We start from the raw sequence: 18,773 nt of genomic DNA on the forward strand, positions 1-18,773 counted from the left end.
TGACACTTTCAGAATTCTAAAACTCTCTAAAGAACAAATGTAGGTTTCCCTGTGACACTGTCCTAGATATAGGAATTCAAGTTGCTGCAAGCCTGTGCAGCACATTTATCGTAACTTTAAGATCAGCTAAGATTGCTAGCTGTGGCTCAGTGATGGGTCTATTAGAGGGGAATTGATTCTATGTAGAAATATAGGTGGGAATTCACTGTGCTCTGTCAGATAGCTTTGTAGTTCTGAGGCACTGCTAAGTGAACCAGAACCAGGTACCATCTTGTCAAGCTACCAGAACCAATAAAGCCTCACAGAGCACAGGAAGAGATGTTTAGAGACGTTTAAACTTTGCCTCATGGTACCAGTCTGATACCAGTGCTGGAACACAGATTTATTTGTCCTGTCTCCACCAATGTTCAATTTGGAGAGGCAAACAGGACACGTCTTCTGCAACAGAGAAAGCTGTGCCTTGTCCTTCAGCATTGCCTCACAAAGGCTGTTTCAAGCTAAGAGCATCTATTTTCATGACGACTAGAATAAAAAAAGTACCTGTGTACTGCAGAGAAGAGCATATGCATGTTATGTCAAAGGCTGTTTTATAACAGGAGACAGAGAATTACAATGCCATTTACACAACAGTGCCAAGAAGTCGGCAGAAGAAAAAGCACAAAGACAGGACAGGACAGCACACAGAGAAAAAAAGGAGTAGCACGCTAAATTGCTCGTGTCTTGAAAACACCTAGTAAGTGTATAACTAAAGAATGAGCTGGATCTGAAGATATAGGACTTTTGTGAGTAAGGTGGTAACATCCATAAATTCATATATATATATATATAGGCATACATCTATATACCCAAAATTAAAATCTAACAGCTAGTATGTCTAAATTCAACATACCCTGCAATAAAATAATACTTCTAGTCCCTATAACGTGCATTTAAATTTAAAAGCATGTATATTGAAAAACTTTCCATGAAAAGCTGGATTTTATTTTAAAATACATACCTAGACCCCAATGAAAAGTAGATTTACATAAGGAAATTGAGGTATTACCATTTTTGGTCTTCCCTAAATACTTACAGTTGTAACACAACAGTAGACCAGCTTCACCATCTTCATATACATCAATAGCTGCAACAAAATTAACCTGCAATGGTAATGGGAAAGGATAATGAATAGGCAGAGGCTACCGAGGTTATCACTACCAGATTTTGTCTAACAAGCAATACAGTTTGGGGAGGGCACTACTACAGATAAAAGAAAAAAAAAAAAGTCAATTTTTCAGATGCAGCCTCTTCTGTGATTAATTTTCAGTACGCTCTCAGGATAGAAATCAATTTCTTTTGTACTCAGTTCTGTACAGTACTGAATATTCAATACCACACTCAAAGTATAAAGCAATAAAAACCTCACGTAACTTATTTGGCAATATAAATTTTGGGAAATAGGGTGATTTCAGGACAGCTGTGAAACAACATGATGTGCTAAAAACAGCAATGTGTTTCAAAAAATCATCCAAGAAGCTCCATTGCACATCATGACTAGCAGAAAGATCAGATGCACCAGTTACTGGTTCAGAACCACTAACACAGAGGTTGATAGGGCTGTACTCAAGGATTACTGGCTAGCCTGAATTTAGGAACTGAGAACCAATGCCTGATAAAACCACGGTATTTTTTACATAACTAGGCTACACAAATTGTCATATTTCAACTCTGTATTTGTCTTTGACAGTTAAAAAGCCCCAAATGGCCATAATATGTAGGGTATCTGTTCAGGAAACAAGACCTTATTAGTGAAATGCCTGAGATTACATGAGACAAATGCTTCCCAGACCACAAGCATTTACTACTAGGTCAGGGAGAGGGGCTGGAAACCAATTCTATGATCAGCAGTTCTTTGACTTTCCTTTGTACAATAAGCTAGATGTTCACCTCTTGATCTAAGGTTACTCTATAGATCAAGAATTGTTAAACCAACCTGGAAGTTCATGTATCTATACCAAATGCATTTTGACCCATCCTTTGTAGTGACTGAAAGCCATTTCTGCTCTGTTACCCATGGAAGTAATTTGGTATCCCATTCAACATCACGAAAGTCACTGGCTCAGCTCATATCAATGGTCTGCTTTGTTTGTGTTCTCAAAGAAAACAAAGATTCCTGGGGAGAAGAGGAATGGTGTGTGTGTGTGTGTGGAGGTGCTGTACTTCCCCGTCCCCATTCTTTACTTGTAGTTTCTCCTCATCCAGATTAAGACAGATTTCCAGTGCTGTGGAGAAGCTTACACTGTATCGCCCATGCTAGGAGTACCAAACCTCTTCGTCATCAGATCTGAATAAAAATACAGATGATTTAAAAAGAAAATAACCTATCAACAAGAACCATCAAATGAAATGAGTAGTTCTTTATCTCAATATGAGGAAAAGGGACGCTTAAAACCAACAACAAAAAGATCAACTGTGTAAAATCTTCTTTTTTCTAAAGCTATACACCAACATCCATATTTAGAAACATTACAATTATCTGATTTTCAGAGATGCTGAAGTTCATTATCTTCCCAGCAGCAGGAAACACTGGAGCTCTTTTCTGAAAGCCAGAACATTTGCTTAAATTCCAACCCCACGTCCTAATTAGAAAGATTCAGTTAATTTATGAGCTGACTGGGCAGCAGTTTTTTAAATAGAACTAAAAGCTATGTGTAAATATTTCAGCCTTAGTACGCGCAAATAGGCAAATTTGAATGAGATACTAGTGGCCAACAACTGAAGTTATTTTGTTGCAATTGCTTAAACAATACAACACTGAGGCCACAAAGAAAAAGCAAAAAGCAAACAACTGACTAAGAAAGGAGAAAAATTAATTTATGCTGACAGCAATATTCCAGAGCCTGAAACACAGGCTCTTTCCCAACATGTCATACCTTATTAACTACCTCTCTTGGGAGTGATTATTATCATGTATCCCAAAAGGAACAAATACCTCAGAGTGCCCTAAAGCAGAAGTTATATAAGTCAAAAAAGTAAGAGATATGAGGATCTCCATAAATTACACTCCCAGGAGGTAAGCACATGTTGCACTGAGTCTGCAAGAAATTATATTCAGCGTGGTTCTGAAAAAAAAAAAAAAAAAGAAAAGTTTAAATGATGAAAACTTACCTTGTTTGCTTCAACATGATGCAATCTATAGGACTCCCCAGTACTCTCATTAACTAAATCAAACTGATGCCGATACCCTACACAGATCATATTGTCACTCTCTTCAGTAGGTCCATCCACCAGCGTCATAACCACTGGAGGGTCAGAAAGACATATTTCCTATAATGTAAATAACAGAATTATTCTCTTTTTCAAGCTCCTACTGTGGGTGCTGCAGATACTCCGTAAGTTTAAAGGGATGTGCTCTAAGCACAGAAACATGACAAAGAAGAAGCAGAAAATTACTTAAAAAAATCTGAAAGACTTCAGTATATATAATGGAACTCCATCACATGGCTTCTCATTTTTACTTGTCTGGAGGTTCAAGAAGATAAAAAGGCATGCTCTTTGTCTTCCTCTGACCCCCCCACCCCCGCAGCCCCTTCCCGACAAGCCGAGCACTGCCCAGTCTGTTAAGGTAATTAGTGATTAGATTACACATACCCGGATGTACTGGAACTCCTCTACTGGAGATTCGGATGACGATAGCAGAGAGCTGCTGGTTAAACTGTTGCATGGATGGTATTTCTTTGTGACCAGAAGTAGTTTGTTCCGAATAGCTGCAACAATCCTCAGTTCACTGCCATGGTGGGTATTAATGGCATACAAATGGCAGCCTGAGGAAATAATGCTCTAGACTGTAAGTGTTTGCGGTAGGGTCTGTTTTTGTTTTTTTTTTCTCTATTTGTTATGACGATCAGTACAATAGGGCTCTGATACATTAATTAGCAACACAGAATTACAAACCTCCCAACAAGATAACATTCATTTCTAGGAAAAGACAAAAGGCTATGACTCTTACAAAGTCCATTCCTCCCCTTACTCCTTTTGCAAGTAAAGAGTAAATACACTGATTTTCACTATTCTGCAGGTTCCAGCTTTCCAAAGTAGCTTGCTTCTGAAGACCAGAAAATGCTTGTGTCTACTAAAATAAATCAGCAACATCCAAACTAATATAAGCACTTCTATTTAATGGAGATTTGCCAGTGTTCCTCCACCTTACAATTCCCTTTATTTCAGTCTCACATCCCTGCATAATTCTTCTTATACCCTTCAGTCCTGAAAGTAACATATTTTTCTCTATATCTTTTCATCAGCAGTGACTGCCAAGTAACGTGGTACTTTTACAAAGTTCTAAAGTGTCATGCTGGACTATACCAGACTTATTTTCACATATAAGCTTAACAAAGTTTGGACTGACCATCCAGAGGAAAAACTAAAGGTGAACACCTGCAACTGCCTCAAGAGAGCTAGTAAGTGCCTGGCAACTACAGGCATTGTAACACAGTGGATGTTTTTAAATGCAGGATAATAAAAATCACCTTTTGTTCTCTCCAGTTTATTTTCTCTGCAGTCATATTTGCTTCTTATAATTTGCTTTGTTTCTATATCTTTTTGGACAACACTGAGTCTGAAGACGAGGAGACGAGAGTCTTTCCCTGAAGGATGAAGAGAGCCACAAAACAAGAAGTTAAAAGTTATGGCAGTAGTTTGAAATAAATACTTCCAAAGGGGAGCAGCACCTAACAAACAAAGCAACCTAACAAACAAAGCAAAGATAAACAAAGTATACTGCTTCTCTGGGGATGAGCTGCAATGTCATACAAGACTACTTATGAACTCCCTAGGCTTTACAATTCTAGTAACGAACCCATTCAGTTCAGTAGCTGGGTTTCCTATCAGGTGGCACTGCAGCAAAGAATGATATTAAAACAGTGAAATGTATGCTATTTCACAAATCTACAAAATTTCGCAAGATAATGAAAATATAAACTACAGAGCAAAAGGGTTAATGTTAAAAGCTGGAACTGTCTGGCTGAGCAGCTGATGACTGGGTCCTTAACAGAGTCTGAAACCCTTTAGGATGCAGACTGGTTTTACCTATCAGTTCTTCAAAGGTAGGCAAGTTAGGTTCAAGGCATATTCCAAGTGCAGAAGTTAATCCAGTACCTACTTCCATGCCTAAATCTGTTTCTTACAGATAGGTAAGAGTGGAATCTACAACCTCTACATCTAAAAGAAATAAAATTAGTGATGCACTACTACTTGCAGTTGGGAAACAGGCGACTTAAGAGTAGTTCCTTATCTAAGAAATCAAGTTTCTTAAAATGCAAGCAAGGCAAGATTTTCTGACAAAGGTGGACTCTTTTACTAACTAGCTGGTATGGCTGGAAAAATGAAGCATGCTTTCTTAATATATAGTTGGGTGGATCCCACTGTAAAGGCAAAAGGAAAATCACAGATGCTGCCTTGAATTCTGAGAGAAGAGCAACATGAATCAGGACATCTGGCCGCTGCATGACCTTCTTTTCCCATAGCAAGTGTAAGAGAAGAGAAGATACAATGCTTCCTTAAGCATGCCACAATATGAAACATTGAGTAATTTGACTCCGAGAGCAAATTCTTATATTGACAAAAGGAAAATAAAATATAGGCCATCCCTCTCTTTTCAAGAATGTGCGCACACAAGCATTTGTGCTTCTACAAACGAGTTCGTGGAAGAATGGCAAGCAACATTCATACCCATTTGGAGTGAAGGCCAAAAAACATGAGCTAAGACAAATGTTCAAGAACAGTATTAATGCTCTCATCAATTCAGAGTCTCTTTGGACTTACTCCTGCCTTTGGCATTCAGTTAGTTATTCCAAACATAACAACCCGAAGAATCCGGCATCAGAATCCAGCAAATTCCTCAAACCAGCAAAGATCATGAATATAGTTTTCTGTGGTGGGGACAGATCTTATTAGACAAACATCAAGGCATAGAAAACACACATCTTATGTTTGTAATGTCAAACAAGTTGCCTAAATTACAGCCGTAGTTTGTCTTTTAAGTCAACCAGTCCATGCTTTAAGTCCTGGTAATACGAGGCTGCTCTTTTCTAAAGCCTTATCTTGATGAGTAAGGCTGTCCATAAGGTGTTTCCCAATTTATCTGAGAACCTCCTCGTCTTCTCTGAAACCATTGTTGTCCGTGGCACTTGACCAGCTAACTTCTTCCATGCTAGATACAGTAATTTTGGGTGTGGCTATTGATGATCACCTGATAGTGGCATGGCAACATCTAAACCAGACAACTGACTGGGCCTCCGGAGCAATCTGTAATCCAGAATTTTCTCAGTGAACAAGCGTGACTTTTGACAGCACCCTACAGGCCTAGGGAGATCAACACAAAGACATATAGGAGGCTCTGATTTCACATCAGAAAAGGCATAAGGCAGATTCAGTACTGGAAATGCAATACTTGGTGAACCTTGTATCATTAGAGTTTTCCGAGTTAACCGAGTACTAGCTCTGTCATCAACTTTTGCAATAACCACTTATGATTATGTGGTATCTGCTCAGAACACCTCACAGCTTATTGCCAACCCTTGGAAAGTGCAGATTTCAACATCACGCCCACAAGTGGAGGGCTGTGCTTGCTGGCTAGCAACTAACTGATTATTTTTGTAAATCTGAAGTCCCTAACAAGCCTGTGGCATCTCTACTTAGGAAAGGAATCACAAGTTGCTCTCAGATTCATAGAACATTTTAATATGAAAGGAGAAAGGTAATCAAGGACTTGCATGTCCACCGTTTTACAACTACTGCACAATTCTTGGTGCTGCATGTGAGTGTTTTCAAACACCACCATGTACACAAAAACCTGCACATGACCAAACACCTTAAAATGCTCTTCCATTTCTACCAACTTTGATTTTAAGCTAAAACAGCTATTGACACAATCTGAAGGAAGGCCATCTTTCCTGATCTAGAATCAGCTGTAATTCTTATGACTGCTATTGCCTGCTCTGAGATCAGAGATCTGCTGCTTTTCAGTGCAGCCATTCAAGACTGAAAAAAGTTTACTGTAAATTTATTACCATTTACTCCTAGATTCTGCCTCTAATTAGTTGCTTCTTCAGTGATAGCTGTAGTATTGTCTTTGTACCCCAGCTATTATTTCAGCTAGATATTTTACAAACATACTTGGTGATGCAGGCAATTGCAAAACGCTACAACTGTGTAACCACAGCAAAACTCAAGAACTTTTTCTGGCCAACCTGAATGTCTGCATTCTTCAAATCAAGAAGTGGTTGTAAAAAGGCAGACATAGTGGGGAGCAAGTATTACCACCCATATTAAGCACTGTTATTCTTGAAGGTTACACCAAACTTCAGAGGGCCTTTCATGCTTCCATCAAACAGGCCATATTTACCTCTGTGAAGATACTATGTGTGTGCAGCAAAGAACAATACATATGATAACTTCTTTCCCAAACAGGCGTTTCACTATGAAGGCACAACAATGACCACTGCCTCCACTGAAACTGATCTAATACGCTTTTAAAAAGGAATTGGAGTTTAAATCCCCATAGGCCACAAGATGTGCACTCCACAGGTTGACAGTAAGCCTGCCTTTCAGCAGACATAAATCTTCACCTTTCCTTGTTGTTTAAAATAGCTCCGGCTCTTTGACCCGTGTGTTCCCCTAGGCTGCGTCACTCCTCTTTCCCAATACTAGTTCTTTTGCAGATGTTACAAACAGCTGCACGATGGTGTTAGATTTATTTGCGGCTGCCTATAAAAGTCACTATCATCTGGGCTAAAAAAGTTTTTCTTAACCTCCCACAGACTTGATTCTTCCAAGCAAAGCAGCTCTTCCTCATTCCCCCTCATTCTCGTGTACAGGCATTTCACAAAATAAAGCTGGAACAAAACCTGTATGTATTTGGAGGACAAAACATCCATTTCTGTGCCTTGCTTCTCATTAATAGGACAAATTTAACCAGCAGATGTCCCAAACAACTCCACTGTGGCGCTAGATTTAACTGTGTCTGCACTAGAACAGCGGCCATTGCTACTACGCAATTTGTGCTGCTGTCATTGATACCTGCTGTACTGGTGCCTTCTTCAACACCTACTCTTGGAATGTTGACCTGAATAAGCTCTTGCAGATAGTTAAGCTTAAAGAATTAACCTTGTAGTACACAACATTTTATCTTAAAACCCCACAGTCTTTGAACCCAATCTATGAGCCTAATATGAGCATGCTTTTTGCTCATCTAACTCATCATTTTTGTAATTTTTGCTGCTGAGATGTAGTCTGAAAAAGAAAGGCAAGTATGATTTTTTCTTCCATCCCAGATCTTAATTTCAATGTGGTATGCAAATACAAAACAGGAGCCCAGAATTCTAACAAGTATGAAAGAACTTTCTCCTAAATGCTTCAGAAAGCATCCATATCAAGAGTTAAAAATCTCTGCAATCTTCTAAATGAGTAAGACTTTATAAAATCATGTTTGAAGCGTAATGAATTGATGCCAGTAATACCTTGCCCTGTTGAAGCATCATGAATTGATGCCAGTAATACCTTGCCCTGTTACCTCAAAATGCCTGCTCACATCTCTCTCTTCCGGTTTAACCAAACAGTAAGATGTTTTGACAATTAAACGTAATCATCTTTTCTAGAAGCTTCACAGACAGCTTCAGATACAACTACCCTTTTCAGATCTTCTGAAATGTCACCCACCCTCCAGATGTCTTGGGAGAACTACACATGGCTCTCGGGTAGTTTGAGCCAGTTCTGTAAGGTTCCAGGGGGAATTTCATCAGGTGCAGCCAAATTGGGCAACTCCCAATGATACAAAAGGAACCATGTTTTACCCTGAGTTTGGGTAAATGTAACTTCAGCCAACATACTGCACAAACAGACATTATATGGTAACAAACAATCATATTTATAATTGTCTTCTCTGAGTTACACATAAAGATTCTATTCTTGCTTTGTGTATGTTCACTTTGTGAAATTCAACCACAGCCTTGTACCTTGTTAAAAAAGTGCACATTTTATGCACATTTAATGCTTCCAACTGAGGCTAAAAGGGAAATATGCTCAGTCCAAACAACACTTAAGTTCTTTTAAACCACAACCTTCAAGAAAATACGTTCTATAGTACTAGAATGTGGTGACAGTTAACAGAATAAATACCAACAAAGCACATTTGGTAAAACAGTGACAGCATAAGTAATTTCCCCCATATTTTTGTGTAAGTGAACAAACATGTAATTCAGTCAAGGAGATTTCTGAAGAGTGTTGTGTTCTAACAGTGGCTGAAGAAAGAGCATATGACGAGATTCAGGCTTGCCTTGAAGGAAGCATGAATGAGCATTTAGGGATTCCCCTACTCCCCACCATCCTTTTAGAAAATAACAGCAGTTGCTGCACATGCTCCCTTATTCTAAACAAGGCATCTAATATACTTGCCACTGATAGATACGACTGCCTCATGAGACATACATACCCACCACCAGCCACATTTGTATGAGAATCAAAGAACAGGGACCTTTCCTACCTTTGTCTGTTAGGGCAATCAAAAGATCCAGAGCTTCCAACACATGCATCTGTTTTATTTGGAGAGTTTTATCAAATACTTGCACTGATGGCTGACCATCTAAAAAAGAAACACAAGTATTTTTTCAAAATCCTGCTAAAATTTGCTAGTGACTGGTTTTGACCTATTTCTTTTAATAAAAGCTTCATTTTTTTCTTACAAAATTGAAAAAACCTGCACAAAGCTGCTATGTATACCACAGCATCACAGCTGATACCTCCTCACAGGAGAGTTTTATGACTACCATGGATTAGATTATGGAACTGAAGCCTAAAAGGGACCTTCCCTTTGGAAGAACTAACTTCATTCCCTCAGTCCCACTGGCCTTATGTGACACACGGAAGATAAGGGGTCTAACCTAGCAATATTATTGCTATGGAAGAAGCAGGCTTTCACTGCCACGTAAACCTTTGGCTTCATGCTGTCATCAATGGCTAAGAAATCCAGACAAGCCATTTAAACACTCCTTGAGCTTGGATGTGACTCTGTAAGTCTTTTCAGAGGGTCAAGAAAACAACGTATGAAATAACAAAACATTCAGAAACCTACATTAACATTGTCTCCCCAATATGGCTTGAATCTGGTGCAGAGAGAATTTTTACAACTAGGTTACATAAATGTAATAAATTCACTTGGATTGGTAACTATCCCTGTAGGTGAAGACCTACCAGCACCTGAAGAGAGCTTTTGAACATACATTTTCAAGAAAACAGTCAGATACATAACAAATGACACAAAAAACACTGGATCATTTACTAACCATCTATTAACAAGATGCCAGCATCTGTAGAAACCAGCAAGGACTGGCCCCAAGAATCTGCACAGACAACCTCATGAGGAAAATTACTGCAGAAAGATTGAGATTCCCAAGGCTATGAAGTAACATAAGGGATACATATTAAGCACACTAAGAAATGCAGATCATACAGACACAGAATGTGATGGACAATGGCAAGTAATAACATGTAAATGCTTTTGGCATGATACATTTTGAAACAGTGTATTTTTTAAAATTTGAAATACCAAAATTTAGTTGATTTTGTTACAGAGGAAATAGCCTCTATATTAATTGGGTTTAGAAACTAGCAAGTGTAAGACATGTTCCTGAAACACTGGAATTAAACCACATGCAGCTGATAGTGCAACCCTGGAAATACTCAAATGACTTAAAATGTATGTACCACCATGCATATGTAATTTGCTTACAATTTATGGCTCAGTTCATGATGTCTAGTCACTAGCACATGGTAGTTAAAACCGCCTTTCTGTCAAATGCTTCTTTTGTCATGTGTTCTCTGTACTTACCTCTCAGAGTCTGCCCCTCTGCCCCTAATTTAAATATTAGCTGAAGTCTCTGAAATTCTAGAAGCACTTCTGAAGTTTCTGTATAGAAGATGCATACAGAAGAGTGTGGTTTGCATCTTTCACTTCCTAATGCCCTTGAACAAAATCTGGTACTACAGGAAGTAACAACTGAATTTTGTTTTAAACTCGATACAGAAGTTAAAATAAAAGATGACTGCGTATGGAAAATGTAATTTTTTCAAATATTCTCAGATATAAAAATATCCACACTTGCTTTAACTTGAGAAGTGCTTCTGTCTCCAGACTCATCCTTTATTAATTTGATAAGGCTGCAGAATCACCTTGACACCATACATTTCATCTCTGCTGCTACAGCATCTAACTACAAAAGTAAATAAACAGTATGCAGAACTGATATACAATGCCATACTCAACAGCTTTTAATTCTTTCATAACTCTCCTCAGAAAGTCAGGCTCACTCACCTCTTTTTTACAAAAGCTTGTGGTTGCCAAGTTAGCTGTGGCATCCCCTTTCACAGTGGTTTTCAATTTCAGTGCCTAATACAAACAGATATTTTATTTAGATAGAGCTTTTGTCACCAACACCCAAGATAAAGACTATAAAGAAAGGACAATTTAGAACTACAAAGTAACTCCAGTATGGAATTCCTGTCACATTTTAAGTAATTAGCAAAGAAGTGGAATTCTGTATATCCTGAGCAAAGTCCACATGATCACCAGAGGGCTACTAGATCTCTTCTCAGCCAAAACATATGTTGGTTGGGTTTTTTGGGCGTTCTGTTTTTTTGTTTTTTAAACGGAAACTCAGAATCAGAAAAGAAGTGTTGAACACAGTAACAGAGACAAGTCTCCACCTCAAATCATACAAGCTAGTCATCTACCTAATTCATTCTATAAGGTACCTGGATAAAGAATCCTTTTATCAATTATAAAAGTTGGCCTTTTACTTGCAAAACTTTGTAACAAAACATAAGTCAAGCTATATATATGCATTGCCAGAGGTGCCAAGGACACACAGTCACAGTATCACAAATTCAAGGACTAGAAGTAACTGATACTGGAAGAACTCTAGAGAAATGCTGTATAAACATAGTTTCAGTGAGATACACAATAAGCTTGTTTAAGGCAGCATATATACAGCCTATGTATCTCCATCACTAACCTTTACAGCAGTGTTCCAATAAACTGATGCCACATGGAATTGTCATGGCATTCTTTAAAGCAAAGTTTAGAAATTGCCTAAACCAATTTTAATGTCCTAAAGTTTGCCTACCATCGTGCATGGTCTCTGTGAAGTGGCAGTAATCAGCTGCATACACCATTTCCACATTTGCATGAAGTATGGCTGTCAGCTTATGAAGATGCATAAAATACCTTTTTGCATTAACATTTTAATTTCACTCCACCAGTCAGTAGAGATCACCTTGACAATAAATAAATGATTTGAATATACTGCTGAGCCAGTCATCAGTGAGATTTGTTTACCATCTGAAAACTCAACATTCACAGTTTGGCAAGAATGATTCGGAGCTACTTGGAAGGCATGTTGTAATGTGCTCAAGCCTACAGTTTGTAACTTAGAGGAAAGTTCTTTTAGGAAAGCAGAAGATTTAAATGTGAAAAGAACCTCCAAGAAAAAACACAGGCAACCAAGTATCCCTTAATTTCAAACCCCTGTATTAGGCCGTCCTTTGACAAAGGCCACAGCGGGGATGGAAGTCTTGTTTAAGAAATGGGTGCCAACTTGATTTGTTATGTGAGTATCTTACCAGTTTAATGTCAGGGAAGTGGAGGCAATCAAACTTACAGGCTTCTATACTTTCAATAACCATGTTTTTCTTTAACTTCTGTAGAGTAATTAGTAAACTTGGGGAATAAATCATCGGGTTACTTCTGTCTGAATTTTATAAACATTCACTTTCCCTTCTGCCTAGAGTGACTAGCTATTTCAAGGTGGTTGGTGAAAGGGTGGGCAAAGCAAAGGGGAGTAGACTTTGCAGCATGGCTAGTGCCAAGCTTTAACAGCCCTGAGATTCTTTTGCACCAGCACTCAACCACCTGGCTCCATTCTCTACCTTTAACCTGACCTGGAACTTCTCAAGACAATTTCACTCTATAGCTTTCTAACACAGAAAAAAAAAGGGAGGGAAGGAAGGAGACTTGGGTTTTGTTGGTGGTGTGGGTTTTTGTTTGTGTTGTTTCATTTTTTTTCTTTGTTATATTCTGCTGAGTTAAATCAGCTCAGAAAAGAAGTATTCTTACGGTAAGCAGCAGAACCATGTCAGCAGTCCAGGATCAAGAAGAGACAAGTGGGAAGGGACCAGGGAATAGATGAGCGTAGACACTGCCTTTTTTTTTCTGCTGCAATGAACTTTCAGATCAAACCAGACCATCTAAATCATCAGGAAGTTTTACTCCTCACTGAATCAAAATGTCAGTAAGCTCACAGAAGGTTGCAGTCAGCATCTGGTACGTTTAAAGATGTATGGCAACCTCAGACTTAGCAGAAAGACTGCTGAAACTTCTTCCTGGCTAAAACAGGGTAAACAATTTCTAAGAAATGAAATCTTAATAAAACATATAGAGGAAACCCATGCAAGACTGTGTTTCTCCAAAGCACAGAAAAAGACAGAGCACTCTTCTGCCCGGAGGCAGAAAGCATCTTCTCCACTGTGGCACGCTGACCCTGGCTGGATGCCAGGTGCCCACCAAGTTGTTCCATCACTCCCCTCTTCAGCAGAACAAGGGGACAGAAAGTAAGATGAACAAAAAAAACCCCTTGTGGGTCAAAATAAAGGCAGCTTAAAAATAATGAATGCCCCCTCTTCCTCCTCCTTTCTCTTAGCTTTTATATCTGAGCAGATGTCACATGGTATGGAATATCCCACTGGTCACTTTGGGTCACTTGTCCTGGCTATGTCGCCTCCCAAGATCTTGTCCACCCCCATGCTAGTGGCGGGGGTAGCGGGGGTAGGTTGCAGAGGCAGTCTTGATGGTGGGCAAGCGCTGCTCAGCAGTAGCCAAAACACTGGTGTGTTATCACCACCCTTCTTGCTACCAATGCAAAGCACAGTACTATGAGGGCTGCTATGGGGCTCAGCCAGACCCAACACATCCACAAAGTAGGGAAAGACCTTTCAGGTTTAATTCTAAGGTGTGATTTTTCCAACTTTCCTTTAGCTTATGTATTTTATAAATATTTGCAATTGTGTTGTGTACCTTAGGTATTACAGATCAATATTTCTATTCATATTTTACTTTACCATAGCTTAAACTAATGCAATACTACAAAACTATTTCTGACTACAGGGAACTGCATTAAGTCCTGACGTAACTCTGCAAGCTAATACAACTCTAACAAAAGGGGTGATGCAGTCTTTGTAAACCTAGGTGCATCCCTCCTAAATTGATCTTACCTGACCAAGTCGGACAAACTCTGCTTGCCGAGCTTCCTCTTTTTTCCGTGTTGATTTTGGGGACTCTGGTAACACATCACTGAAGGACCTTCTATTGAGCATGTTCTAAAACAGAAAACATTTCTCTCTTAAATGGAACCAAAAGTTTCCATAATCTTTCAATCTGAGTTAATGATATTGTTTGTTTTCTGTCTTTTTTTGGATATTTTCCTGCAGTGATGAATCTAACCGTATAGTTTCTCAGAGAACAGGAATTACAACTCTTCCAATCCTTGAGTGCTTTAATTTCCAGCTTGCCATAGTTCTGTACATCACTGTCATGTTCTGTACAATCATAACAAAGACCACAGACATGAACATTTGGACAAAAAAGTTTAAGAAGATCTATTTAGCTGAGAGAAATAAACAGTGGGAAAAAAACAGCACCTCAATAATTTTAGAGGTATTGAACTTCTTTCTAGTTAGTTAAGATTAGTCTTCATCATCCAAAACAAAGTTATCTCATCGTTACCCAAGGGTAAAAATGACTCAAATTTACACATAATGGATCGAGTAAGTGCAGCTTTTATGGTGATGGGACTAATACCTGTATTGGCAGACCCTAAATTTCCTATTCCCTTGCTGCAGGTAAATACAAAGTATGACATTGTTACACTTCTCACAGCTGTTTTAAACAAATGTATGAAGAGTCCTATCCTGAAAGGACTCTCAGCTTTCACATAACTGTAAAACAAATTACTTGACAATTGGTATTTAGCCTTGTGTATGCAATTCAGTGTTCATTAGGATTACAGAATATTCAGTCTACTAATGAGAACAGGAAAGCACATGTGAGGAATGCAGAGACTTCTGACTTACATTTACCTTGTGTAGATCAGGCATCAGGTCTTGGTATAAAGAGCGGATCAGCATGTCTAGAGTGCGTTGGCGTTTCTGAGAAAATGTTGGGGTTTCCAAGGTGGCTTTTTCCCCATTTATTACTAAAATATTATGGAAAAGGAGATACATTACCTAAATGAACTGTGACAGCTTCCACTGACTCTAGTTTGCCTCTGTAAAAAATACCTGTTTTCCCCTTAGTAACTTAGAGTTGCCTCCTTTTTGCATGTTTTTTTAGTGAATAATGATCACTTAAGTTTAAAAGGGAAAAATTAGTAATAGGCATCCCAATACCCTCTTAACCAATAAAAAATTAAAGACAAACTGCTAATCAATTTAAGTACTAAACCAATTTAAATATGCAAAATGAGTTATTAGCCAAGTTCCTGTCAGGTAAGCTTCTAACTGTAATCATCTCTATCGGTTCTCAAAGCTTGCTCTCTTGGTGATTTAGAAGGGCAAGTGAGGGTCAATGAAAACTGGAACTGAATCATTACAGAATCAAAAAGTTCTTAAAGGTGCTGAAAGGTGCCTGTGCAGCACGCATTCAGAAAAGCTTGTATTTTCAGGTTTTCAGAGCTGCCGTCACAACACCTTCTATTACTAAATATTGAAGAAAACTGTAAATTCTTTCAGACCTCCAAGTCCTTTAAGAAAATGCTAAACTAAATATGGCTCCACATTCTGCAAATGCAGAAATCAGTCTGTAACTAGCAGCCTGAGAAGCATAACTGGACAGAAATTCAGTTTTTTGTTAATCTGATTGGAACACTTTGATGGAACTGACATCCCACCTATGCTACAGATTTTGGGAAAAAAAAATCTATATAGAACAGCAGCATACACAAGAAAACGTGTTTACATTTTAAGCATCATGACTTTCAATTTATTAAGGCACTTATTTTAAAAGTGTTTCTAGTGAAAGAAAAACTGACTTACATTTCACTAACACAAAATCCCTGAATTCCTGGTGATTTGTAAACACAGGTGGGGATGGAAGGGGAGGCCCAAAGAGAGGAACACTTTCTTCTGAAAATATTTTCAGCCTATTGAAAGAACAAATCTTTATATTGAAAGTCACATTCAAAACCCACTGTTACTACAGACACTATTCAAAATGGAAGAAAGAACGGGAAATGGTCAGCTGGGTATGTCTTAAGTAAGAATTCCCACGGGTCTAACAAAAAACATTCACTTGGAATGATTCACTACAGCAAAATCCTGCTTCCTTTACACAAACACTGTGACACTAACAATTACAACAGATCTTTGGAGTTCTACTCACAGAACAATGTTTTTAGTGGTACTAAATATAGTCCTTTTCAAAAAAAGCTGTAAAAGAACATTCTTCACCTACAAAATATATTCTCCTTCTAGATTTCCACCTCACCTATACATTCACAATGCCCATGGAATATTTGATTCTTTCTGAACAACAATAGCTTACTACAGCTGAATAGTACAGGAATAGCAAAGTCATTTTCACTGAGGAAGAAAGAGTCAGAATAGACTCCCATGACAGCTGGACCTGCTGAGTTCTTTTGATCCATAAGGAATCTGGCATAGAAAGTATGAATGGTAGGTACAAAACCCAAGCATACAATACGCTCAGCAAGCCATAGCTTCTTTAAAGGTAAGTAATCGTTCCTTGGCATATTAAGTGATGGGCTGCACAATTTTCTTCACTGTAAGACAGCAATCAGACAAAGATCTTCCAAGTGGCATGTGCAGCTGACAGGTTGCAGCAAGTTAAGTGGTAACATTACAGATTCAACCCATCTCTACTATTACACAAACCAGTCAGAATTTTCTTGCCCAAAAAACCAGCAGTGACTAACTGGTATTGAGTCAAACGGATTCTAATTGATTCATCTGGTCTTTTTTCATGAAAGCTTAAAAACTGCGCATACGATCTGAAACGCAGTATTACATGGTATGAATATCGATCATTTTAATACTGGTTTCGCAGATTCAAGACAGAATTTTAGAGATGCCCTATGTCTTATTCCATCCTGCTAAAAAAAAAATCATTTATCACTACACAGAGTGTGAAATGTTCCTTGCATTCCTAGAGCAGAATGAGTTAAGATGAGGAAAAACCACAACAAAACCAACCAAACCTACAAACTTCTTGAGTGACATAAAATACAAAGTCATTCCAAGCAGAAATTCAGTGTCAGACCTCACAGTGGCATTGCATATGAACAAGGAAAATTTGCCTCAACAGCCCAGAGTACACCCTGTTTCTTTTGACTGAAATTTTGGCCACTTGGAAGACCGTCTTCACAAAAAAATAACAGAAGGAACAAGAGTCCTATGTGGGCCTAAGGTGAAGGGACAGAATGAAATGCGATTAGGCCAATTTGAAATATACAATAATGTATCAAGCCCGTCACACAGGGCAACAATACTGCGTGGTATGCACTATGGAAGATGTGTTAAGACTGACAGAATGAAGCAACTAAGGAATAAAACGGACTGATCTAGTAAGAGCAGTCAGTTACTCAGGGCGAGTCAGATTTTTCTCGTTTACTGCTACTAATTTTTTTCCCCAAATCAACAGCAATGTAAAAAGCATTTACTATGGCTAGCCCATCTACTGACTAATAGTTTACAAGACAACATTCACTTCTTAAAGACTAATGAGGGAAGTATGTTCAGGTTTCTGTCTCAAAACAAGAAGAAAAGAAGGAAAGAACTAACAGATTTCACTGCACGTGGGAATCATGAACATGTTTTGTGCCTCTCAGACTTGGGAATGCTGCAAAGCAGAATCTATGAGGACAATCAATTGGGAAAAAAAGAACACAAGAAGGTGCTCACAAAAATAAAACTACTCCTTTTTTTAACTGCACTACAGACATCTTCCAAAACAAACCTTAGCTACAAGTAGGAGGGGTGAAAAAAAACCACACTCATGAAAACTGAAGTATCATGCTGTTGGATCCTTCTCTAGAGCTAGACTTCATGGCATGCTGCAGAAACACAGTAATATAGATTTCTCTCATCTTACTGAATCAAGATTTCTTAGCTATATTGAAAAAGAAAATTATTTCTAGTGAAAAATACCTTTGAGGTGTACTTGTCCAAATATATCTCTCCCCCTGTGGATATACATGCACCTCAAGCACCCAAGTTTGGAGACTTTCAACTCCTGCACCTATTTGGCATATACATGCTTTGTCTCACCTCATACTCCACATCGAGAGCAACAAGGATGGCATGAACATTCTCCTCCAGCATGCCCCAAAATAAAGACTCCCATATATGAAGGGATGCAAAGTTAAGATAGGAGAAAGCACACAAATTTATTGGCAAGCTCTCTTGAAAAAATCTAGTTAAAACTAATTCAGTTTCTTCTCGCCTTCACGTTCTTGTGCATTTCCGCATGTACACCACAAATGATTTCAAGTAACATTCATCAATGAGTGGGTGGAGCTGCAGTTGCACAAAAAGCACCAAACTCTTATGGCTAACAGTTAAGTTTTGGAGCTAGGCAAGAAGGCTTAGTCAGTTCCAGCAACCTATATTGCAGCAAGAACAGATTCTTAGAGGACTATGAAGATTGCTCAGCCTATTAAGTATAAAAATCT

At 38.5% G+C, this 18,773-nt stretch overlaps 1 protein-coding gene across 5 annotated transcripts in view; it reads right to left on the minus strand.

The window, feature by feature from the left end:
- The window catches only part of GARNL3 (GTPase activating Rap/RanGAP domain like 3), a 74,961-nt gene that overhangs the window by 7,304 nt on the left and 48,884 nt on the right, over nt 1–18,773 (minus strand). For 3 of the 5 annotated variants that reach the window (XM_037399043.1, XM_037399041.1, XM_037399039.1), the window contains 10 exons: nt 16,120–16,226; nt 15,160–15,281; nt 14,302–14,406; nt 11,348–11,422; nt 10,320–10,431; nt 9,521–9,619; nt 4,509–4,625; nt 3,631–3,803; nt 3,148–3,306; nt 1,073–1,139 (listed from right to left, as the gene is read on the minus strand). In XM_037399043.1, the coding sequence (XP_037254940.1) occupies nt 1,073–1,139; nt 3,148–3,306; nt 3,631–3,803; nt 4,509–4,625; nt 9,521–9,619; nt 10,320–10,431; nt 11,348–11,422; nt 14,302–14,406; nt 15,160–15,281; nt 16,120–16,226 (1,136 nt within the window). The remainder of the gene's footprint in view (nt 1–1,072; nt 1,140–3,147; nt 3,307–3,630; nt 3,804–4,508; nt 4,626–9,520; nt 9,620–10,319; nt 10,432–11,347; nt 11,423–14,301; nt 14,407–15,159; nt 15,282–16,119; nt 16,227–18,773) is intronic. The other 2 variants (XM_037399038.1, XM_037399040.1) reach the window with 1 other exon arrangement.

Source organism: Falco rusticolus, chromosome 9 (genome assembly GCF_015220075.1).
Source record: "Falco rusticolus isolate bFalRus1 chromosome 9, bFalRus1.pri, whole genome shotgun sequence".
In the NCBI taxonomy this organism is placed as follows: domain Eukaryota; kingdom Metazoa; phylum Chordata; class Aves; order Falconiformes; family Falconidae; genus Falco; species Falco rusticolus.